The sequence below is a fragment of the Cryptomeria japonica genome, chromosome 2, assembly GCF_030272615.1.
Source record: "Cryptomeria japonica chromosome 2, Sugi_1.0, whole genome shotgun sequence".
Classification (NCBI taxonomy): Eukaryota; Viridiplantae; Streptophyta; class Pinopsida; order Cupressales; family Cupressaceae; genus Cryptomeria; species Cryptomeria japonica.
Window position 1 is genome coordinate 268,767,990 of NC_081406.1, and position 26,827 is coordinate 268,794,816.

The 26,827-nt window shown below is 35.7% G+C and overlaps 1 protein-coding gene across 2 annotated transcripts in view; it reads left to right on the forward strand.

Moving 5' to 3' along the window:
- The window catches only part of LOC131056104 (phosphoinositide phosphatase SAC2), a 147,136-nt gene that overhangs the window by 14,101 nt on the left and 106,208 nt on the right, over positions 1 to 26,827 (forward strand). For both annotated transcript variants that reach the window (XM_057990447.2, XM_057990448.2), the window contains one exon: positions 15,286 to 15,451. In XM_057990447.2, coding sequence (XP_057846430.2) covers positions 15,286 to 15,451 — 166 coding nt within the window. The remainder of the gene's footprint in view (positions 1 to 15,285; positions 15,452 to 26,827) is intronic.

Consider the following 26,827-nt stretch of genomic DNA (forward strand, 5'->3'; position numbering starts at 1 on the left):
ATTACCTAGCCCCAATTTAGCGAAGAGCTATATGTGGATAGCAAGTCTAATTCACCAAGGACTTACTTCATTAACATAATAACTAAGTTGCTGGTTTGGGTTCGAAGAACCGGTACAACAAAATTTTGAAAAGGGGTTTGGGTTCGTTAGAACAAAAACATATATATATATATATATATAAGCATGAATTAAGATTGCATGAATTAAGCATATATATGCATGAATTTTGAAAAGGGGTTTGGGTGCGTTAGTACAAAAACATATATATATATATATATATATATATAAGCATGAATTAAGATTGCATGTCATGTAGCATCATATAAACGACAAAACCAACATAAACTTGTAATCACAGCATCATGATCATACCGTAATAGCATCATACACATCAATTTTAATATCAAAATGACAAAATATTCAAGTATCATTGTTTCAACTTTCAACAATTTAAAGTTTAATCATCAAATGGATTCTCTAAGTCATCATCCTCATTCTCCTCCTCCTCCTCCTCCTCATCATCATCATCATTGACATTGACATTAGATGAACCAATGCCAATGCCACTTGCACTTGCACTATAAGTTTGCTTGCTATCTGAGTCATCAAATGCAACAAGCTGAGAAGCGGAAGCATCCAAATCAGTATGCTCTGGCTCTATATCCCACATCTTCGTTTCCCCTTGCTTGTAGTCATGTTGCTTGTGTGAAAGAAGACGTAGGTTGGAATGCACATATACTAAATTCTCTGCTCTTTTTGATTGCAATCTATTGTGCTTTATTGAGTGGATGAAAGAGTATGTGCTCCAATTTCTTTTTGAAGCAAATGAACTAGCGATCTATGAAGACAAAGTAAACAATTAAAATTATAAATTACTAGCAACCTATGAAGACAAAGTAAACCATAAATAAAACTTGTGATAAATTTTAATTAATTAAACTTACTTGTGATAAAACTTTGACAGTGAGGGGTTGTAGGTTTTGGAAGCATGTGTCATGGAAGCACCACCAACTATGAGCATCCTTCTTGGATCTATGACGAAGAGCATCAACACTTAGACCATTTCCATTTGCACATTCTATGAACTCATTTGTAATAATATCTCGCAAATCATCATCAAGATAGAGTCAAGGAATGCTGCCTTGTACCCATCAGACACTTCTGAATCTCTCCATGGTGCAAGCTCTCCTGGTTTATCTATAAATGATTGCTATAGTACTTAGTGTCAAGGCATAGGCAAGAAGATGCAAAGGAGTTGTCATCTTATTCCACCTTTCTACAACAATTGCTTCCACTTGTTTGAAGAATTTGTCCTCAGGTTCTTTCTCTCTTGCATTTATAATGCACTTCATTTTTTCAAGCATTGAGTCAATGCCATCACAAATCTCACCAATGCAAGGCCTATCCATGTTGGTATAGCGAATCATGTTCATAATGGACTCAACGAAACTAAGGAGATATGTCACAAGATCCCACCATGACTCAATCAATATCTGTTCCCTAATTCTTGCTGCCCTCTCACTGCTGCTCTGCTTTCATATAGGCCAATTTGTGTTGATCACCATATTGCAAAGTGCCACTTCAACTTTCACAAGTCGCCACAAGATGATTGTGTTTGACGCAAGACGGGTCTCAACAACCTATAACACAAATTAATGCCAAAATGATAAAAAAATAAGGCCAAACTTTAAAGAAGAATGCACAATATAGTTTACACAATGATATTATGAATATTGAATATTTAAAAAATCAGAAAATGTAAAATTAAATTACTATTTAACTTACCTTCAATAGCTCCAAATTCGAAAAAGGATCTAAAAATCCCTTGAGACATGTGGTGGTTTGTGATGAACATCTGGATGTCCTCAGCCTCGACATACACATCTTTGATCCATTTAATTTTATTCCTAGTCTTTTGTAGCATAAGATTGAGTGAATGGACCGCACAAGGTGTCCAAAAGATGTGATGATAGCATTCCTCAACCAACAAACTAGCAGCTCTACAATTTTTGGGGTTGTCCATTATGACTTGGACAACATTGCGGGGTCCCACTAACTCAATGGTGGAGACGAGATTATTTGCAATAAATTGGCCATGTTTTACTTGGCTCTCGCAATCCACAACTTTCAAAAACATTGCCCCTTTAGGGGACACCACTATGACATTGATCAAGGGACGATTTTTAGAATCTTTTCACCCATCTGAAACAATTGATACACCTGTCGTAGCCCATGAATCCCTTATGGGTTTCAATGCATCTTCAACCCCCTTCACCTCTCTTTCCATAAGGTTTCATGTACCTTCTCATAACCTGGGCCCTTATATCCTCTTGGAGCTTCATTAACACTTCTCAACATTTTCTTCCAATATGGGGAGTGAACAACATTGAAAGCTAACCCATTTGCATATATGCACCTTGCTACATCTTGGTCGGCAATGTCTCGACTCTCATTTTGAAATGCGGTTTCTAAAGGCCCCTTTGTTCTTTTGCATGTAAAGGGTGCTTCACTTTGAGGTTTAGTTGTGGAAAATAAGTGGTGGTTTTCTACTACAACATTGAGATTAGATGGGGGTTGCATTCCCTTTTTTTTTTTTTGGTGCAGTTTGATTCAATCTACAGGCTTCTCTCTCTTTTGCTGCCTCATGCTTCCTAATATATTTCATCATCGTCTGGTATAGGTTTACCCTCTTTTCCAGGGCATTTTTTGATGCCTTTTCCTGGTATTCCACACAAATGGCCTACCACCTGAAAATATGAACTATTATGTTCTACACCACATCCTTGGCATCTCCAACGGAATCCCCCACCTCATGAAAGCGGTCTTATAATGTTAACATACCTCCATAGGGGAGAATTTGGATCATTTCTTTGTTTTGATAATAATTGTTCATTTGTGCCAATGGAGGAAGAGGTAGATGCCATTTTAGTTCCTATGGCAAGAAATAATATGAACACATTCAAAACAAAAATAAAGTAATGAAAAACAATTAATGTTTCATGTTTGACAATTTGTGAAACAAAAATAGTTGAAAAAAATGTTCTAAAGCCTACCTCTTTCAGCCAATGGAAGCTTGCAAATGTGTGGAAATGATGCTGCAAAACTTGTTGAAGCTTCAAAAATCAGTCTTGAACTCCTATTTGATTTTGGAAGCCAAACTTTGTTCACCCTTTCTTCAACCTGCTAGCAAAAAACTGTTGTTTGCAACACAAATGAGGAGAAATGAGCCAAGTTTATGTTTTAAAACTCACTTTTAGGGTTTCATTTTAATTTTTTAAGTGGCGGAATTGAAAAAAAATTAAATTTTGCAAAAAATACTTGGTTTTTGGGCCGCTAGACACACGGGTTTGACTTGGGTCCGCTCGGGTTCGACCTGGTCCGAACCAAGCCCGTGAATCACGGACCCTGTCCAAACCATAGGCGGACTGGACTGGACCAGTACCAGGGGCCTAGGGGGGCAAACCCTACAACTTAGCATAATAAAGGTATAAATAATGTGAAAACTACCAATGTTGAATAAGTGAACCATTTTCTCTAGTTATGGTGCATTTATGATTTCTCTACTTATGGTGCATTTATGAAGCAAGAAGTGAATGAATTGCATGATGAAGCCCAGATGGAGTGTGGATTTCTTAAAAATACTTTCTTTATTGAATCAAACTCATTGCTATTTAGCATTCTAGCAGCCTTCATTTATTACATTATGTGTGATGACTTCAATATATGATTCTACTCCAATTGTATTACTATTCACCTATCATCCTGCGAAACACTTGGTATTTTGAATCCCAGCAGCCTCATTTATTTTATTATCCAAGAGAAGATTACTTAAGTAGAGATCCAACTATAATTCTATGGATGTGCTATACGTTTGTAGTTTGAGAACCATTATACTGCTAAATATTATATTTGTAAACATTAGGAACTTTGTGAATATTTGACTGCAGAAATCTTCTCCAAGGTGAGGCTGGGACGGGTTCTCAAACTCTCTTAAGGAAGATCTTGTAGGTAACATATATTAATAGCTCTCGAAGGTGGTTTGTTTATTTAAGCGTCCAACCGTAGAAGAAATAATGTAATAAACTTGGAGTTAAGTTTGTACTCCAACACCGCCCTCAGGCTTGAGTTTACATCACGATGATCTAGGCTTGAGCTTACATCATGATTATCTTCAAAAGGATCAAAGAAAATAAATTGAATACGTTACTCAAAACTGTTACTGCCACTGATACTGTTTTAAGTCTAAATGTCTCTATCTCCAACTGGAATCTCTGCTTCCTCCATCTCAAGAGTTGTCAGATCCTTGATTTGATGGTGCATGACTGAAAATTGGCAACACTTGAAAAGTTGCATTTTGACTGGACTGCTGAATAACTGTCACCTGCATTTGCTGTAGCCAAGTATTTGCATTGCAATACTAATGCATGGCCATGAATAAGTATAAGTGTGTTGGACATGCTTGGGCTGAATGGATAGCCAATCATTCCAACCTTCCAACTGTGTTTCCAGGGTCCTTTCTGTACCAAAAAAATGTGAAATCGAAATGTGTTATAATGGAAAACGTACCTTTTTCCTGAGATAGATTGTAACCTTTCTCTGTGGTGGTTCACTACCCTGATAGCATGGGGTAGCTTAGATCACGTTAAGGTACATACTATTGGTGGCTTGACAATGTGGATTAGTACTTAATAGTTAATACTATTTTATTCAATCGTAGAAGTTTGAAACTGTCATTAAAATGTCTGATCAATCTTTGAGACTGCATTACTCTTTGCATATATGTTGGGAATTAAAAGATCATCCTCAATCTCTGATTAAACTTGATCTGTGGAGAAATTGTAATGGGGTGAATCAGATTTCAATAATGATCTATGGCTGTGCAAATTTTGTGAAATAAATGTTGGTTAATGCTGATATGTATATACTACAATGGGTATTAATCAGACACTAGTGCAATTTTGGATGATAAGATGAAAATCTATTACTTTGCAAGTACTTGTAGGGGTATAGCAATCACTGTTAACATCAGCCAACTTAAGAAAATATGGAAATGTGATACTGTAAAATAGAAATCTGGAATTACAAATTTCTTATGATCTGTCAATTTTGAATCAATGAAAGGGGCTTACGAAAAGCTATAGTTGCTGAACGCTGTATTTGGCATGGATTCTTGAAAAACACATTGGAGATGAACTAAAACAACAGTTGTTTATTGGTGGATTGCAAAATTCCTTCAAGGAGAGCTTGGGAACCATACCAAGCTTGAATTATAATGACAAATAATCATGTGTTGGATGTAGAATGGGAGCAATGTGTAAGAGAAAAGATTTAAGGAGACAATGAAAATTACTAAGCTGCCAAAAAATTAACAAATCAAGAGGAATGGAAACCAAAGAAACTAGACATTTGGTTCCTAAAATGTCCCATAGAAGGGCACAAAGAAAAGTCTTTAAGTAAAATGTTGCGCCATATACAATGTGGTTACTTTAAAACATTGTCAAAAGTGTTGCTAGGACAAGTGGGAAAATTGAACTATTTTTTCAAAAATAAAATAAAATTCTGGAGCTTCTTGAGAAGGCCAAAATTAGCAAATAGGTGATAGTCAGCACAAGTTCTCCACAGTCCATGAAGTAGATATATGACGGATTATGGTTTTAATATGTGTCTTTTTCAATTAATGTTTTGGATCACACACAGTGATACATCATCAAGAAGAGGAAAATGAAGAAGTGGATTGCAAATATAGTCTTAGAAAAGAGGGGCAAAGGAGGAGATGACAATAAGATGGGAGAATGAGGGACAAATGGGAAGGAATTTAAGGAATGGAAAATCAACAGGAAAGAAAGTAATTAAACTGCTAAAATATAACCAATGAATAAAAAGTATGAATAAATTTGAGTATGCAAATATAAGCTAAACATGAATGAGATCAAAAGGATGTATAAATGCATATAAATATATCTAAACATAATTAAATAAATTTATGCATATGTATAGAGATATATCACTGTTAAGGTTATTATTATTGAGTGGGAATCTCTACAAGCCTATATGAAACCTTGCAACCATATTTATGAAAGTAACCATTAAGGAGTATATATATACATGATTACAAATGCAAGTGAATCTATATCTACACGAGTATCCAAAATATGCAAGAAAACACAAGTATGCATGAAGTTATATATGTTATAATCTATTAAGATATGATCTCTAGTTACACACACACGCACGCACACACACACACACACAGAGACACATAGACAGACAGACACACAGACACACACACAGAGACACACAGACAGACAGACACACAGACACACACACAGAGACACACAGACAGACAGACACACAGACACACACAGACACACACACACACACATTAATATCTATGTATATATGTACATACATATATGTTATATGTATATACATATAATATATAGTTGTATATTCTACTTGCAAGAGATATATTTATCTTGCAAAATATGAGATTATATGACTAAAAGAATATATATGAGATGTATGATGATATCTAAATATATTAATGAGCATGTTTATATTTATATACAAGAATATATGACTAAAATATAATAGTTCTCATATGCAAGAGGTATATTTATATACATAAATACATATAAAAGGAATTGGACCTGAGAAAAATCATCCATTGTTTGTTGCCAAAAAAAAAACCTCCCCCTTGAAGATTGAGCATTTGGTGTTCATCTTTTGGCTAGAGGATGAAAACCCTCTTGGTAACAAAATCAGAGGACAAAAATTCTCACGGTGAAGAAATGAGAATTTGAAAACTTTCATGGGTTTCGGATTGGATCTGGGGATGAAAACCCCCAGATCCATTAGAAGCAATTCTATCTGGGGAATATATAGGTGTTGAAAGATCATTTCAGGTGGATATTGAAGATTTCTACATTTGTGTTGAAAAGCAAAGTATTTCTAGATTCAGTTGGTTTGTGGTTTTCTAGGTTCAGTTTATTAGTTATAAGGGTTTTTTTGGAATATATTCCACATTGGTATATACAATTGTAGAGATATCAAAATAATATTAAAACCTAAGTTGCCGGTTCAGGTATGAGTGTGGGTACAGATTGGAACTTGGTACGATGGTATGGGTTTTTTTTCTATTGGGTATGGGTATGGGAAATAAAAAATATAAATTATAAGAACAGTGATACTCCTAAGTGCCAAAAATAGAACATCTAAATGCCTCATATTCATAGTTTGCAAAAATGAAAATACTCGAGTCTCAAAATGTCATTACACAATGAAAATTCAAATTACAATCAATATGTAATTTTCATATTCTTCTTCATCAGAAATATCAAGGTCAACTTCAACATTTGGTTCAATTTTATTTGAACTACAATCAATTGGATTGTCACTCACTAGCTGTGTCAAGTGCAAAAGCTGGTTCAATTTCATTTTGCAAACATTTGTTAAAATGGCAAATTATTAACAATACAAGGAAAGTGTTTTCACAAAACATAAACAAATAGTTGCTACATATGCATATAATCAAATCAATTGAAATCAATCTCTTTAGTGCTGATATAAAGTTAATAAGCCCGTGCTCACAGGTACAACTCACAAATGCAACTGAAATGATATTTAATTGCTTGCTTGCTGGCATAGTCTGATATAAAATGCAGTTACAAAGTTATGATATAGTTGGGACTGGATGGATAAAGGAAATGGCATACCCAAAATGATGAAGAGTGAAACTAAGGTTTTGTATCAAACTATGTCTGGGTACGGCCCTTGGTACTGCCTGGGCGCTCGGGTTTGTTACCCACAGTGAATCTGGGAGCCTAGGCAATACCCTGGGCATATGTGGGGCCATAACCAACCATACCTGTACTAGGACCGAGCTTTATTAGTAGTACTCAGTAACATATTTTTAAACTGTTGGTTAATATTATATTAGTCAGCCATACTATATTTTTTAAGGAGGTGATTATATTTGAAGAGCTAATGAATTTGTTTTGTAAAAAGATTCTTGCGTAGTTTGTACATTATACGAAAATGCTATGTTTGGGTTAAACTCCCTAAAGAGGCCAATCATTCCATAAAATAGTGCCATTGTACCTTTTTTTGTAAATAAAAAATTTAAGCTCAATTTGTGGGGCCCATAGTGTTGGAGTTGTGATAGAAAACCCCACATTTCCTAGGAATACCTGCAACCAAAACGCCTGACACATCTAGGGAGAAAAAGCCATTGACTGTGCTATGCAACTTTGAGAAGAGATTTGATCCAGAATGACAAATTGATATAACTATTGCATTATGATTGATTTGAATATTGGATGATTACAATGTACAAGTGAATTCTTTTAAAAGCAAAAAGAAAACTTTACATGAAACCCTTTAGGTGAGGATTAAGTCAGATAATGACAAGTGTCCTCATCCTATGCTATGAGACATGACCTAAATATAGAAAAAGCACTCCTAAGTTTAGTTTAAGTGTAATAAAGTAAAAAGGGGAACCGATTAATTAATGAATTTTACTCAAAACACACAAATATGAGTTCCTCCTTTGTAAAGTCTGTTGTAGTCTAGGATTGCTGTCTCCCTTTTGGGGAACGTTTTCTAATGGCAGTCAGCTATAAGATTTGTAAACACTATGTGGACATTTAGCATCATTTTCTAAGGTGATTGCAATTTTGTAGGAGGGAATTGTGAGTCTGAATTTTGTTGCAACAACAATTTAGGATTATGCCAAGTTAGCCACATTGCCAGCCTTCCAAATTGCAGGAGCATGAACAACAAGCCAAACAAATAGTGGATCACAGCCTTGGGTAATAATTAATAGTAGCCATCAAAATTAATAGAAGGCATCCAATACTTTGTACGAGCCATAGCCTTATATTGGAATCATGGATATTGTTGGTGTTCTATTCTAATTTCCCTTGATACTATTTGTGATTAGAAGACAAATTATAAACAGAACTTCTGATAGGGTTGTTAAAGAATATGTATTAGCTTTTAGGGGGATTAGTTCATTTTTGAAGGAAATATTTATCATATGCTATTGCATCTTTCTCCATTCTGGTTATTTTTATATGGATAATAAGATTTCCAATTAGCCCTAATTTGCATTTAGGGTGGGCACTAACCAAACCAAATTGGAAGCCACAGCAACTGCTGTACCAATACTTGCAGTCATAGTACCATCTATTTGCAACAACCTTTTGTGATCGCAGCCAAGTATGTTCTGATTTGGGGTTAGCTATTCAATACATATGGATATTATTAGTTATTCCAATAGTAATACATGAGTTATAGTTTGTTTTGGGCAGAGCTTATGGTTTATCTAGAAGTCAGAGGTTCTCAAGAAGAACAGTTTCTAGTTATATGAGCTCCTCTTTTGAGTATTTTACATTATATGTAGTTAACTTTCCAACAGTTTTGACAAGATGTCCTTTTCCATATTGTTGGACAACTATTTGATTTAATTCCTAGAATTGAAAATAGAAGAGCATTTTATTTCTTTCTCATTCATATGGTAAACGTTTATGTGGTTCATCACTAGATTACCTTTGGAATGTAAATCTGGATTTCAATGCTACTACCAAAACATGGTTAATTATATAAATATTATATATTGCATACATTATAGAAGTGTGCAGCTTGCCACCAGTTGTTAGTGTTCCAATCACAATATGTTCTCACCTTTCCCGTGTCGAGATCTTGGTGATTGGAAAGTGTGAGGGGTTTGCATTTCGTCAAATATATGTTAAAATTTAAAAAAAAAAGAGTTTGAGACATCACAAGGGTGATACAATTTTGGTTTTCCCTCTTTTTGAGCTTTGATGAGGAGCAAAGGTAGAATGCATGCTATCATTTCCTTCTTGTGACTAGTGGGGAGGTTGAAGGTTTTGGTGATTAGTCCATGTTGATTGGTTTGAATTAGGAAGTGTTTCTTATAAAAGAATGGGGAGCAAAGGGTTTAGGTGATCTTATGTGGATGTTACCTGATAAATACATGTATAGGTTGATTAGTGAGACAGGTTCTCTATGGTAGAGCAAAACATGTTTACACCACATGCATGGCATATATGGCCATAGGCATGTTGATTTGATGATACTTCAAGATTATTGTGTTTGGTTGAGAAGGCATAGATTGAATAGTACCAATTGCACAAGACTAAGTTTGCAAAGTTGCAAAATAGCCATTGGATGCTCCACATCATTTGTTTTTACCCTTGTGGATCAAGGGGGGATTTGTTGGCTTTTGAGGTTCACATGATCCAAGAGTCATTGTTTTTTGAGTGTAACTATAAATAAATTGTAACTTTAGATTAATGCAACTGCTGGGTAGTGGTTTGTTTTAGGTGGTTGTCAAAGATGAATAGTTGAGAGAATGGCTTATATAAATCTAGTGTAAAAGCCCATAAATTATACCTACATATTAGGTAATGTTATTGTTCCTTTCATGGTATAGAATTTCATTTCTGTATTTTTCCAAGCTCTCACATAATGGGGTTGAAGGGCAGTGCTCTTGTTGTGTTCCCTATTGCGATATAGGGTGGGTTGAAGGGTAGAGCTACCAAGCCCAAATTAACGCTTTCAAGGCCACATGGACCTTCATGATGCATGCAACTTTTTCAATTTTTTGCTATTAACTAAGCTTTGAGAGTCTAAATTTAAAACCATTCAAAAGATGCAAGTGTTGAAGCCATAGAGTAGTACTTATGTCCTAACTATGTGTCTTTTTGCTTTTTAGAATACACACACATGATTTTTAAGGTAAGTTTATGCAACTAAGTTTGATTTGTGAGTATGTTGAGTTTGATGACAAGTCTAACAAAGACTTGCCCAAATTTGCAGTCAAGTTCTACAAGCCTTAGATGCCTTGGCTTTGTCTTGGACTCAACTAGGCTACCAAGTACTCAATGAGTCTTGTGACTATGGGTTATTCAGCCTAAACCTTAGAACCATAGTCAACCATTGTGAGCAATTTTCGTCTTGATAAAAATAGAGTATTTTGTAGCATGATGATGCTTTTTAGTAACTTGGGCACAGTAATTTAACACAATTCATCATTGGAAACATAAATTAATTTATGAAAAATTTTGGATAAGCATGAGTAATGATGGACACACTAAGTGAAGAGAAATAATATTGATAAACCTATTTAGGGGAACCAATGCGAACAAAATCTTAAAATGTTGTAGGAAGAAAATAATTCGACTTAAATTATAACAAGAGTATTTACCTTGTGAAACCCTTTTAGGGAAAAACCCAATAAAACAACATTCACTTTATTAATTCAACTGTTCTTAATACAATAAGATATTTCATACTTGTGCTTAACCCTAATCCATGTGCTAGAATTTGTAGACACAGTATTGGAGATGCTAAGTGGTATTACAATACAATGGGCTGAAAAATCAACCTATAAGGGCCCAATTTTTTTGGGGACCCTTGTTTCCAAACCCCACATGGAGGGTTGATGGGCCCCCATACTTATCAACTGGGGTGTTGCCTAGACCTCACTAATTGAGGCCGATTGCATAATCATAAGGAGTATAAAACATGCAAGGTATAGAATAATATCCAACAAATCTACCATTTGTTGAATACTTTGCATAGGTGGCATTTGTAGCTTAATCAACTACCAAGGACAACTATGCCAATAGATTGCCTACACCAAAAAACTTTTCACAACTAATAGACTTTGTCAATGAATCAACAACATTCTCTAAAGTATAAAGCCATCATTTTTCTGGTAACCAATATATGTTGTCACTTACTTTAACCAAGAAGAATGTGTACACTCTGACAATAAATAAGTTTTTGATTTTCATGTTTTAAAACTTGAGATTGCCGAAAATTCAATAAACAATAATGATTGGTAAGGAGCTCCTAAACCCTTAGCTGGGAGGATGAATTCACATTGAACTCTGTCGTGAAAGGAAACTAATTGTTGCTAGCATAGGCCAAACAATTTTACTATAACAATTGGCTTCCCTTTAACAGTGATTAGATCAAGTTTTTTGGAAGGATGACTTTATTTCCAATGCTTATTTAATTAGTTAGTTTAATCTCCATTTCTTTAAAGCACCTTTTAATAGTCTTTCGATAACAACCATGGAATATCCGTTCATTATCAAATTTTGGATTTTTGACTTCTTAGCCATCCAATCCCCTCAAGTTGGGCCATGCTTCTTCATTATTGGGCCCCAAGAGGAAAAGAAAAGAACCACCCGACACTAGGGATCCCTGCATATCTCTAATGACACAACTTTGCGAACACAATCTAGATCCTTCTTAGAATAGCCATCAAAGTTTAACTTGTACTCGAAATTCACCCTAGGAAGAGGGCACCATTTCCCAAGCTAAATCCGACTTTTTTTATCCTTTTTTGTTTATGCCATTGATGGGGGTATCATTGTATTTAGGTTAGTCAAGTGTTCTTTTTTATTTCGACTAGTTTTCTTAGGGACCATCTGGTGTATTGATAAACTTTATGGGAATGAATCACATCCGCAACACATGTATAGTGCTATGTAGCATATTAGTGCTCATCATATGTCAATTGCTTAACACGTTTATGACACAAATCTGTGTGATGATTCTTTATATTGGTTTGTATTGATCTATTGGTTTTGTCTAGGGACAATGCCTGCAAGGTAGGGGATTAGATAAACACCACTATTTTGCCTTAGAAAAGTCTTTAGTAGTTTTGAATCTTGAGCTTGTTTTTAAGGCGACTAGGAGTAAACAATGCTGTCCTTATATTAATTTTCTTTAACATCCTACCAATCTTGCCCCTTGATTGTAATGGAATATCAATTTTTCTGGGTTGACATGGCTGCTTGATTCAACATTATTGATTTGCTTGGATTGGCATGACAACTAGGTAAACTGGTATTGATTTGACTAGATTGGTATGACTGCTTCATTTTCTTGGAATGAATGGGTACCACTGTGGTTTGACACTATTTATTTCCTAGTTTGACATGGTTTTTGGGTTCAACGGTGTTGATTGACATGAATTGGTATGGTTTACAACCTAAAAATGGATTATTGTAATAGAGGATTAGCTTGAATTCACATGAATTTGATCTTATAATTGGACAATAAGATAATAGAATTAGTCTGGATTGGTTTAGAGCCTTGGCCTGCACATTTTCCTAACCAGTAGTTTGGTGGTGCTAAGAGTCCATCCCAAGGGTGCTCCCTTGTAGACATCAATACTTGCATTGTTTGTCAGAATAGAGATTAGTATTATTGCTTGAAGATCATTGTAAGTATCTTTAGAAGTCTGAAAATACATGTATTGTTTGTCAGAATAGAGATTAGTATTATTTAGCTGGAAGATCATTGTAAGTGATAGTATCTTTAGAAGTCTTATTTATTTAGAATTTTATTTAAATGGACACATTTACGATTGTGTATCTATATTATATTTTTTATTTTGTAAGCACATATATATTTTCAAAGCATGCATAATTTGTATACGAAAAGTTTATTAAAAAAAATATTTGGCTGTTTAAATAATTAGAGTTTTTTATAGTTCAAAAATTAATGTGAAAAAGAAATTTAAGTTTTAAACCTCTTTACATGATTAAAAACAAGTGTCTCTATTCAAAGGCATCTAACCATAGTGAAAATATTTGTTTATTTACGTTTGTGAAATATTTAACAAAAATTTAGCTTTTGTTAGGGTTGTTAAACTACAGTTTCTGTTGTACTTCTAATTTATTTTCAGTCTCGATAGAAATCTACATGCAAACTAGATTGGATGAGCCAATCCATGGCTTCTTCCAGTGCATGGATACAAACAGTGACACTGACAATGTTTAAGGCACATGTGTACACAAACTTCATTATTCGAAGAGTATGCCAAGATGGGTGCATTGATCAGTTGAACATTGAGCTTTTCAGAAACCTTTTGATTCTTTTATGGTCCATACAAAAGGAACACCCTTTCTTGTCAACCTGCCAAGTGTGTATGAAACTTGCACATTATTTTGATAAACTGCTTGTAGTGTACTGCAGGATCTATATATGAAATTTCGTTTTATCTTCACCTCTTATCAATACCAAGTTGGAGTAATAAACAATTCTGTTAGAATACTTTGCATTCGTATGTTTCATCAATTATTTTTGAACCCTTGTTGACCAATTCTTGTTTCAATTCTAATAAAATACACTTCTTCCTTACAATGCTAATTGATAATACATTGACACTTCATTATGTGATGGTTTATCAAGATTCAACTCCATAGTTTTTGTGTCAAGACTCATCAACCTAAATTTCATGAGTAGTGGTTCACAAGAACTCATCTTTTAGAAGCATGAATAGTCCACTTACTGCACTCATTGCATCTAGATGATACTCACAAGTGTGAAGGATTGAAACTTTTTGGGGAGTTCGCCCATCCCAATACTACTCTAACTCAAATGAACTTAACCATGGAGTTTCCCTCAAGATCAAGGCAACTTAGCTTGCTAGCATGTTTGCAAAACCATCAACTAGTGTTGTGCCTTCTAAATTCATTATAGAGCTTCTTAGCCTCATTCATTTTCAAGTATGTGGTGATTTTTGCAACGTGTCACATTGTGTGATGGCTTATTAGGTTTTAATTTTGTTGTTTTGAGTCAATCTTTATCGACTTGTATTTCATGAGCACTAGTTCATGAGAACCCATCTCTCATGAGCATGAACGCTCCACTTAGCACCCATTGCATCTAGGTGATGCTCATAGGGGTGAAGTGTTGGAACTTACTTGGAGGTCAGCCATCCCAGTTGTACTCTAATTCAAGCCCAAGATCAAACCAACTTAACTTGCTACCCTATTAAATCCTCATAATTCAATCATTTTGTTACAACCGTAATTATTATGTCAAACGACATTTTTGTAAGCTTTTCATAAATCTGGAGGTAGCATACTATAGTGGTCATTTTACTAGATTCAACTTCCTTATGAAAAGTATTTGCAGACAACTATGTTTTGTAAACCATCTTTCCTTCGTTTACCACTTGCCTATGGTTTGTCTTATACTAGCTTTACTTTATACTTTTTATTCTATCTCTATGGTTGGTTTTTGAAGTTTTCCATAACTTGGGTTTCACAACCTTTGTAATTGTATATTGATATATTGTTTTAGTGGAAGTGGTTTAGTCTATAAGAGAGACACAAGAACTAGTTGCAAACTTACGTGTATTGCAAATGGGAACACCACCATAAAATTACAGAGCAATAAACAAAAATGTCTAAACAGATTATTTATTTATTTATATAATTTATTTTGTGTATGTAGGGTTTATCAAGTTTTTGGAGCCGTACTATATGATACTTATTAAAAAACGAAGACAAATTGGAGATATATGTGGGCATGCCATATTTGGAATCACTGAGAGCCAGTTAATTTTGGTTCCACATCCTACTGTACGAACAAACTTGGCATATTGTAAAGATGAACAAAGGTATATTGGTCTTCTATTATGACATTATATGGTAATTTGTTGCATTTTCAATTGCAAGTTTAAATTCTGTGTGCTTGGATGTGTTATTGAACAAAGCATATGGTCCTCGTTAAATAATGCCTTTAAAGTTGAAGGATTGTGGTTCGATGTTTAATTCAAGAGGTTTGATGATCTGTTGAGTTCTTAGAAATAGGTAATTTAGTTGCTGAAAGTTTGGATTTCTATAGAAGCACATGAATTTGGTATGTCAATTTTGTTGAGGCTGCATTAAATTGTAATTTTCTTTGAATGTCTGCCAACGTAGATGTCTTCTTGCCCTTTATTATATTCTTTGGCATTTCCCAAGATTTAATATAATTTTTAATTACAAAAAAATTGCTGATTGAAAATGCATTCTTATCTGTAGCTAAACTAAATGGTTGACACACTAAACACAGCCAATGACTGGAAGGAAATAATTTTTATTCTATATCTAGGTTTTTCTTAATGCAAATGCAAGTCAGTCATGTATGCAATGATTTGGATCCCATTGACGCAGTATAGCTTATAGTTTCTTTTGTGAGTATAGCTTGAAGAAAGGTTTCCTTCTGTTCTACGGGTATAATAATAATCATAATGCAACAGGTTATGGTTAAGCACATGCTACATATCATGTGTGGCATTATAAAACCACAATTCAAGTTGGGAACATTTTTCCAGGGCACTGGCAAGACAAGTTATGTAGTGTCTTCCTTATATTTAATGCTTCAGTTGACCATATAAATTTGAAACTTGCTACATATGCACATGCCGTACCAACTGTAACATCTAAGGTCAGATGAATGAAATTAAACTCTGCACACACATAAACACCTGTGTACACACAGAGGTATATATATATTTATATATATATGCTTACCTATGTATGTGTGAGGGCAAGCGGATGTCTGTTTATCTAAATAATACATGAACGTATTCCCTTGACAACCCAACATTCAAGTTGAGAGTGGTAGTAAGCAAAACATGGGGATGCCAAAAGCAATTCTAATGAAGGGTGAACATAGTGAAGTAGAAGGTGGATGCAACATGCTAATTGTTCTATCTGTAGCTTTTTCACAAGAGTTAGTACCAAAATACCAAATTGGCTGGAATAAAAGGCATGGGAATGTAAGTACAGTTTGGGATGCAAAGCACATGAAATCTTATCAGTTATGGATTCAATCCCCTTTTTTATTTTACTAGGTGTGATTAGAACCTACATAATATTTTGAAGATAATTTATGCAATTGGGAGAATATCTAGTGGGGAGAAGTGATAATGGGGTTGGTGGGTGCATTGGACTAACTTGCCAAAGAAAATACTTATTCTGTTCCAACATTTCCATTGTAAAAAGTTTTGTAACAAAAAGGATACACTAAGCCCAAGAAAATATTTATGCTACAGATTTTAAATTTAATGATAAATGGTATGGTGTTTGTGAGTTCATACAAAATATATGCAGCTAATTGGTAGACCGTTTCCTACCGGCATTAAAGCACTCAATATGGATGTTCATTGCTACTTTGAGCTTGTACGGAGACTTGGAAGAAATAGCCAAAGAAATAAAGGCAAAGGTGAAGAACGAGGAAGGGCCAAAAATAAGTCCTATTTTTACCAAACCAGTCAGGAGGTTTGTCCTTCCATCTTAACACCATTGATTTGGCCATAGAGAGTTTTGCACCCAAGGCTCTACAATGATCTCAAGTTTGTTCAAGTTGTCAAAATTCCTTTAATTCAATGCAGCGAACTTTGCAGTGTCATCTGTAAATTGTACATGTAGCAAATTCTCTTGATTTGGAAGTGTTATTCCTTGCACAGGAGGTCCCAGGCTAGGGTTGTTTAGAAGGTAATGAATAGCATCAGAAGCAATGCCAAAGATGGCAGGAGCCAAGGGGCACCCCTGTCTGATAGATCTCTAAAGACTAAATGTTTCAGATAGGGTACCATTTACATCAACTTGCGCCACAACATCTTGAAAGAGAGTCTTGACCATTTGGCAAAAGTTAGGTGGAAAAACGAAAGTCTACAAGGTCACGACCACAAAAGGCCATTCCACTCTATATAGGCCTTTTCAAAGTCTATAAAGTAGCACACCCACATCTTGGTCAGAAGTTTAGGCCCACTCCATTGCTTTCCAGCTTGTGGTCAGGTTTTCAAGAATTTATCTCCCTCTAATGAAACCAGTCCGAGTCTTACTAATGAAGGCAGTTAGAACATCAATTAATCTAGAAGCCAACACCTTAGCAAGAATTTTGAATGAGACATTCAACAATGTTATAGGATGCCAGTTTTTTATTAATGACTTGTCACCATCCTTTGGTATCATCCTGATAATACCCCTTTTGATATTGCTACCAAGAGGAGTTGTATCAATGGCCTTTGTGTATACTTGCAATAGGTCTTCACTTATCCAATGGTGGTTCTTCTTGTAAACATCTGTAGGAAGGCCATCAGCCCCAGGTGACAAGATTGCATGTATAATTTCATCCTTTGATATGGTTTTGTTAAGTTGGTCTGTTGCATCACTAGAAATTTTCTTAGGTATAACTCTTTTGCAGAAGTCTCTTGCCTTAATACATTCATAACCATTTACCTCAGAAGAGAAAGGTTCTTTATAAAAGAGAAAGAACTGGTTGACAATTTCTTTTGGCTCTTTTACCATCTTACCATCATTCTGAATCTCGTTAATTCTTTTTTTTTTTTTTTGATATTTCCCTGCTTGATATAATTGAAGAAAAATTTAGATCTTGTCACCATGAGAAGCCCAATTCATTTTGGATCTGATTGTCATTCCTTGCGTTCTCTTAGTTTGGAGTATTCTGAGACTGTGTTTGTGGATGCCATATCATCAATTAGGACCTCATTAGCAGTTCATCTTGTAAAGACTGTCCAAGAGAGAAAAGCTTATTTTGAAGGGCGAATTCTGCTTTCCTTCCATCTAATGCCTTTTTCTTCCCAATGGTTTGAAACAAAATAGCCCAGCTAATGACATTTGTATTCCATCTTTCAATAGGAGAACATTCTTTTAGGAGGAGCCTATTAATCTCTCTTAAAGTAAATATGCCATCATTACAACCTGTATATTCAGCAGTGAAGTATTTAGCATGAAGAGATTGATCCTCTTGAAGTCAGAAGATGTATCATTATTACTTAGAATCTTCATCTCAACAGGGTGGTGATTGGATAGAGTGCTAGGGTGAATCTTCACTCTACATTCTATATCCACTAAGTCAAATAAGACTAGGTCTCTATTTGCATATAATCTATCAAGTCTACAATAGATCCTTTTGTTGCCTTTTTGGAAATTACACCATGTATACCAAATTCCTTTATTTTCTTTTTTAAGCCCCTCCAAAGGATCAAATAGATTCAGCTTGTTTTTCAATTGATACCAAAAAAACTTTTCATGTCCTTTCCATCCCATGTCTAAACTACCAGCCTTATCTTCACTGCATTGTATCATGTTAAAATCCCCCCCAAAAGTCCAAGGGATATTAGGAAGGTTACTCAACCACTTCCATAATTTAATCCTTTCCACATAGTGATTAGGAGCATATATTGAGCAGATCCCAAAATTTCTACCATCATATTCAAGATTAATTCAGTTAGCCCTATTATAGGGGCAAGAGGCAGATTCTCTAATGGAGTGAGCCCATCTATTGCTCAGCAAAATGGCAGTACCCCTTCATCCTTTTTCATGTTTGGTATAGAAAGGAAGTGAATCCTTCCAGATCATTTTCAAACTGGTATCAAGGATAAAATCAATTGCCTTAACCTCATGAAGCATGAGGATATCAATATTACCAAATTGTTTGCACATTCTTTTAATAATAAATTTTCTATCAGGGGATTCTAGAACCCTTGTGTTCCAACTAATGCAATTCAAGTTCATTCTCATTTAGGTTAGATGCTCCCTCTTTGCTATATCTAAACTTGTCAAAGCATTTGGGAATGTTGTCTTTCTTACCCTTCTTTTTAATTTCTTGCCCAATCTCACTTCTAGTAAGGTGCTTTCTTTTCTTTTTGTCCTCTTTTCTTTCCATAGGAGATATTTTTATCAATCCCTTTCATAATTTCATCTTCATTTGAAATTGGGGAATTATCTAGGGAGAGGTTTGAAGTGTCTTTATCTGTGGCTCCCTTGTTGGGAAAGGACTTTGAGATCCCCTTTGAGTCTACCTGATCTAACAACTCTTGTAAGTTCCTTTTTCTGGCTTCATTCACCTTATTTCTAATCATGTCCAAGGCCATTGCTTGGGCATTCTTTGGCTGTCCAGTATTGGTCTTGGGCAAAGGATTAGACACATTTGGAGTACTTTTTGGTAGGTCTTTTAGTTTCTCTGTTTCATCTGTAGTCTTTTGATCTTTAGGTTAGGAATTTTGTCAACAAAGTTCTCTTTAGCATTTACATTAACTGTACGAGACTCTTTTGATATAGGAACAATAGAGTTATCATTGTGAATTTCCAAATTGTTTTTAGGACTAAATGATGGATTTCTCAAGGGCCTTAATTTAAAGCTAGGGCGATTCTTTTTTGGTGTCCCCCTTTTTTGCAGAGGAAGCATGAATTTAAACCCCCCAAAAGGTCAATTTTGCAGGTACAAAGAAAATCCTAGAGGTCATCTCCTAGTAACCTTGCGTCCATATGTGGCAAGGTACTTCTGGTTTCTTCAACTTGCAGGACCTTGCCCACCAGAGCAATGAGCTGCGGGAGAAAAGCCCACAATTGAGCCGGAACATCTTCCACAACGAGCCATTTGGGAATAGAGACAACTTAAATTTCTTCATTAAGAATATCAGGGGACCATTTCACATCCCTAAAGTCTGCATTTCCCACATTCCAAAACTGTTTTACTAGGGCACATTCTTGCATAGCATGGTTTTTAAAAAAGATGATAAAAAGCCCTTTTTGTATCACGTGAGTCCCAAAAAGTCTAATCAAGAAATGCCTCAATTGGTATAAAATTAGGAGAGAAAAGCTTATCTAAAGATGGTTGATTGAAGAAGAAACGAGTTCGAAAAACTTTAGATACGAAGATGGTGAAATAGGCAATTTCTAAATATCTTCACATTCGTCTGCAAACAAATATACCAGAAATTGCAATGCTAAAAAGAGGCTAAAGAAAATTCGGTGGCTGTTATAAAACTGATGTCAAACAAAGGTTTCCCAAATGATATAATATTGCGTTTGCTGCTGAAAACTTGTCCATGCACAACAAAATGGTGGCAGCCAGCAAACAAAAGTTTATTTCTTCTCAACATTCGTCTCACAATTCATCCCCATGCCTTTCTTCACTCTCACACTATGTTAGATGAGTTTGTACCTTACATTTTTCCCACGTATAGCACCAACAATGAAAAGTGTAATTGTTATCACAAAAGTTTGCACCCTTGCTGAGCTATCAACTCAACAACCTTGTGAAACATGGAAACAACCTTGAAGTGTGGGACCTTGCGCAGGGGGTTGAATCTCTGGAGAAGGCCAACTTCCATCCTTATCCAGTCGCAGGTGTTGAACCAACTCAACACCCCAAATTCTATTTCTAAACCTATTCTAATAGCTTGTAGGGGAAAAGGGAAGGAGAAAATGCAAAAAATGAAAGGAGGTGATGAACCAAGATAAGAGATGTCTCTCTACCCCAAAATGACACCAAGAATCAATCAAAATACCCTGGAGATGCACAAACTTCAATTGCATGAATGACACCAAACACATGTATGGAGGTTAAGTTTTGCTGAATGTCAAAAGGGAAGAAGGTTTCCCACAGGTCACACTCAGAAACGTGTTAACACAACATATATGTGAAAGAAAGCCACAAAACACACACTTATCACGAAGGTAAGAAAACATACACAACATGCATAAGTCGAAGAGAGGCAAGAATGATGATTTCAATTCATTCTTAGGCCAATGGCCAAACTTATAGTTGCAGAAATGCAAGAAAATATACAAATCTTGAAAAGAAGTGAAAGATCAAAAAGTAGCTCAAGCTAGCAGGGAGAGAACCCTTTACAATGAGGTTTAACAACCTATATATAGCAAATTGGTTGCAGAGAAGAGACCAACGGTCAAGAAGGGGAAACCTTGACCCTGGCGTATATAGGAGAATGTTAGTCCGGGAAGGTAGGGTAGCGCACGGATCTGACATGGTTGTGCATGCAAGAAACCCATCCATACCCTGACAAGGCAGTCCCAAGAAGAAAAGTACTTCTAGAAGGTGGACTGCCTAACATTCCAAAGTTAGAGCATTGCAGACTTGACATGAAGGCCATCAAGTAACCATAAATAAGCATGGCCTTGGATTCCACTTGATGTCAATCCTGCGAAAACATTAAATGTGCCCCTGTAGTTCCAAGAATGAAAGTAGACAAGTCGCAGGAGTTGGTGGAGCATTAAGAGCCTTGAGTGTTGATCACGCCATTTGGAAGTGTTACAAGTCATTGAAGGTCGGATGTTGGGTTCTTAGGAAATTGCTGCAAAGGGAGAGGAGTTGGGAACCCCCAGAGTTCGAAGGGACGAGAGGGAGGAGATAGGACCTCAGATTTTGGGGTTCGGGGAGACGTGATATCTATTCCCAAAAAGGGAAGGGGTACACTGGTTCCTTGAATCTTGAAATCGGAAAAGGAAGGGAAGGTCGGGTTTTTGGAGTTTGGGGAGACGGGATACCTCTTACCAAAAAGGGAAGTGGTAGACCGGTTCCCTGAATCCCGAAATTCGGAAAGGAAGGGAAAGTCGAGTTTGGGGTTCGGGGAGACGGGATACCTCTTCCCAAAAAGGGAAAGGGTAGACTAGTTCCTCGAATCCCAAAATCCGGAAAGGAAGGGAAGGCTGGGCTTTAGGGTTCGTGGAGACAGGATACCTCTTCCCAAAAAGGGAAGGGGTAGATTGGTTCCCCAAATCCCGAAATCCAGAAAGGAAGGGAAGGCCAGGTTTCGGGGTTTGGGGAGATGGGATACGTCTTCCCAAAAAGGGAAGGGGTAGACCGGTTCCCCGAATCTTGAAATCTAGAAAGGAAGGAAGGACGGGTTTCGGGGTTTGGGGAGACGGGATACCTCTTCCCAAAAAGGGAAGGGGTAGACCGGCTTCTTGAATCCCAAAATCTGGAATTCCTAAGAAGGAAAAGGGAAGGAGAATGGACCAAAGGACTCCAAGGAATGCTAAGGCAAGATACTAGGGTGAAGGGGGAAGGCTCGAAGTCCGCCTCATGATGAAAGAACACTTGAGTATTTTCTTCATTTCTTGACTTGATGCTTGATCGATTGGGGCAGTGTTGGTCCATGGAACATATCTCTGATCGGTTCTCACTGATGGACCAAGGGTGTCATAAAATGACAATAGTTTCACCCAACAATAAAGAATGCTTGGCAATGAATTTCTATTTTCACAATACCTAACAATAGAGAAGCTTGGCAATGAATTTCTAGTTTCAATGCCATGGAAATGATCCTACGACAATCATTCTTCTTGTGTAACCAAGAATTTGCCACGCCTCCACTTTGAACGCTTCTTCATGTAGCGCCTTGAAATTTCACACACTGTTCTTCTAGCATTTGATGAACACCTTCTTCTAGCATTTGATGAATGCCTTAATCATTTCATAGGCATAGAATAATGATACACTTGTATCAAGCCATTGCACAAAATATTAAAAATGTAATAATATTGATTTGTTGGGATGATTTTACAATGAATTGTTCAAATGCTTACAAAGCTTTACTTTCTTGTAACTTCTCCAAAACTTCCTAAACTACCCTACAAAAACTAACTACCAACTAATAAATAATTAAATCTAACACCTAAGGTGATTATATTATAAAATTGAAAAATAAATTGAATGAATGATTCAATAATCGGATAATCAATTCAACAATATACAAACGTATATAAAGAGATTACAAGGACGACATTCTAAATTAAGAACAAGTTGTTTAAAGTGAACTACTAAAAAGCTAAACGCTAAATAAAGCTTAAAAGCTAATTAACTAAAAAGAAAAAGCTAAATGCTAAATAAAGCTTAAAAGCTAATTAACTAAAAAGCTAAATGACCATTAAACAAGGAACTAAATATAGGTGACTAAAATATAATTAAATATTCTAATACCCTCCCTTAATGGTCATTCTATCTACTATCTACCCTACAGAAGACGATGCAGGTCTTTTGATCACAAATGAAAAGAACACCCTGCTGCGGTGGAGACCTTCCCTGGATCTGAAAAGTGTTAATGACCAAGAATACCATAATCCATCCAACCTGATGTTGGGTAACCAAACTGAAACTTGAAACCATGATTTTGAGGATAAATCGGCAAACCCTCCAAAACTGAAGATACAAATCATCATTTTTGTGGAAAAAAATGGTAAAAACCCTTGAAACGATTTTTGTGGAAAAAATCGAACAAAACCCTGAAACTTCACATGGCAAGACCCAAAACACCACGTGGTAAGAAACCAAACATCACGTGGTAAAAAATCAGACATCATGCAGGAAAACACCAGAGACCATCACGTGGTAAAATACCAAACATCACGTGGTAAAACCCTGATTTTTGAGAAAAAAATTTAAGCAAAACCCTCCCATGATTTTTTATGGCGAAAAATCAGAAAACCCATGCAAGCTTTGTAGATGACAGATAATAATTTTGACGGAAAAAATTCTAAAGGACGAGGTCTGGCCTAAATCAATCTGATCAAGGCAACGATATTCAGATATCGTGAACATGCACTGTTTCCAGGTGTTGTGGCAGCTGTTGAACTTCTGTCTGTGTTCCAACATGATGCTGGTCAAAGATGCCATCACGGAAACAGAATAGAAGCAGCTGCCGAAAAAATTGAAACCTTTGGAGGAGAATTCTGGCACGAATTCCAAGGTGCAAATTTCGAGGTTTGGAAGAAACCCAGAAATTAAAATTTTCTGCAAACTTAAAACCTAAAATGTTTCCTGAAAATAATCAAAATTTTTTTTTTTGCAGAAAATAAAAAAATACCTCTGTTTTTTTGGTTAAAAAACCAGATAAATATTGACGATTTTTTTCCAAAAAAAAATAAGGGTAGAAACCCTAGGTCGGATGTACAATATAAATGGTGCCCAGAAGACACCAAAATTCCCGACGTCCACAGAATTAGCAGAAATCGCTGACTGTTTTTAAATTCCAAGGCAAATTCCTTGGCACAAAATTCGAGGCACCCAAAAAATATGAGATCAACCCAAAAAAGCTCTCGAAAAACCCACCAAGAATATGAAATCAGAATGTAGAGCCAACGGCTCAAAAATCTAGGCACATAAAACGATGCACCCAAAAAATTTGACGACGACCCAGTTGATGTCTCGAAAAACCGACCAAGAATCTGCAACCAGAATAAAATTTCGACTTGAACTGAAGGGTCAAAACCCTAGTCGAAAATTGCAGAAACCCTAAGAAAATTTTCAATTTGCAAAAAAAATACCTCCAGGTTGCAGGCCCGAAAATCTCCAGAACCCTAAAAAAAACATGAACTGCTACCACAACACAAATAAATTCGCCCATGCCCAAAACAATATAAAAAATCTGGAAAATATTCCAGAAAGAAGGCCATGAATTTTTATTAAAAAACTCGCCAGACTTTAAAGAATCCCATCGACTCGCTCGGATACCATGAAAAATAAATTGAATGAATGATTCAATAATCGAATAATCTATTCAACAATATACAAACATATATAAAGAGATTACAAGGACGACGTTCTAAATTAAGAACAAGTTGTTTAAAGTGAACCACTAAAAAGCTAAACGCTAAATAAAGCTTAAAAGCTAATTAAGTAAAAAGAAAAAGCCAAATGCCAAATAAAACTTAAAAGCTAATTAAATAAAAAGCTAAATGACCATTAAACAAGGAACTAAATATGGGTGACTAAAATATAATTAAATATTCTAATAATGTAAACCTTAATTTTTCCAACGAATATAATCTGTTATAATCTATGATATATAATTTTTATTTATTTATATTATTAATAATAAATATAATAATATATTAAAAAATTGATTCATAAAATATTTATAATATCTATAATATTTAATATGATATTCTAAGTTGCCGGTACGGGTACGGGCACGGGTACGGGTACGTGGGTACGACAATTTTTTTAGGGGGGGTTGGGTACGTATGGGTACGTCCGTACAAAAAAACGTATGGGTACGTCCGTACAAAAAAAAGTAAAAATCATAAATATATACATATATACACTCTAATAAGTAGAAACAAAAATTAAATTTAGAATCCCACATATCATCCATATGCTAAACAAAACTTGGAACTATAAGTCTATAACAAAATTACAAATTTACTATAAGTCTAATCTAATATGAAATATCCATTTGTCAAACTTTGAATGTTATGATAGATATCAAATTCATTGTTCACTGGCTGAACCGTTCAACAATAAAATAACACAACTAATAATCAGCAATAGCATCATATGGGTCACTAGGAAGATCAAGATCAACATCATCATTGACATTAGGTGATGTAGGTAGAGTACTGGAACCACATGCAGCCTCACTGCCAGTTGCACTAGCAGCACATTGGCTATCAGACTCCCCAGAAAGTAAAGATTGTGTGGCAGCTGAAAAATCCAAATCAGTTCGCTCTGGATCTACATCCCAAAACTTTGTGCTCCCATCCTTATACTCATTTTGTTTATGAGTAAGAAGGCGCAAGTTTGAATGCACATAAACGAGCTCTTCCGCCTTACTTGCTGCCAGTCGGTTGCGTTTCACTGAGTGGATAAAGGAGTATGTGCTCCAATTTCGCTCAGATGAAGAAGAACTAGCAACCTATTGAATAATTGACACAAAGTGAGAGGGTGACAATTATAAAATAGTAAAAAATCTAAATTTAGAGAGCAATAAAAATTAAGAAACTTACTTGCGATAAAACTTTGATTGCAAGAGTTTGAAGGTTTGGTGATGTATGGCCATCGAGGTACCACCAAGCATGAGAATCCTTTTTATACTTGTCACGGAGAGCGGAAACACTTTGACCATTGGAGGCTACAAAATCAGCAAACTCACTTGTCATTAAATCCTCCATTTTAGAATCTGGGAAGAGTTTAGTAAGTGCTGTCCTACACCCTTCACTGACTTCTGAATCTCTATATGGTGGTACCCTTGATGGCTTAGCAAGCATTTCATCACTATAAAATTTGGGAGTCAATGCAAATGCAAGAAGATGTAGTGGGGTGGTCATTTTGTTCCACCGCTCAACACAAATTGATCGAACCTCTTTGAAGAAAGTTTCTTCGGGATCTTGCTCTTTTGCATTGATGATGGCTTTCATTTTCTCAATCATCGAGTCAATGCCATCATATACCTCTCCCA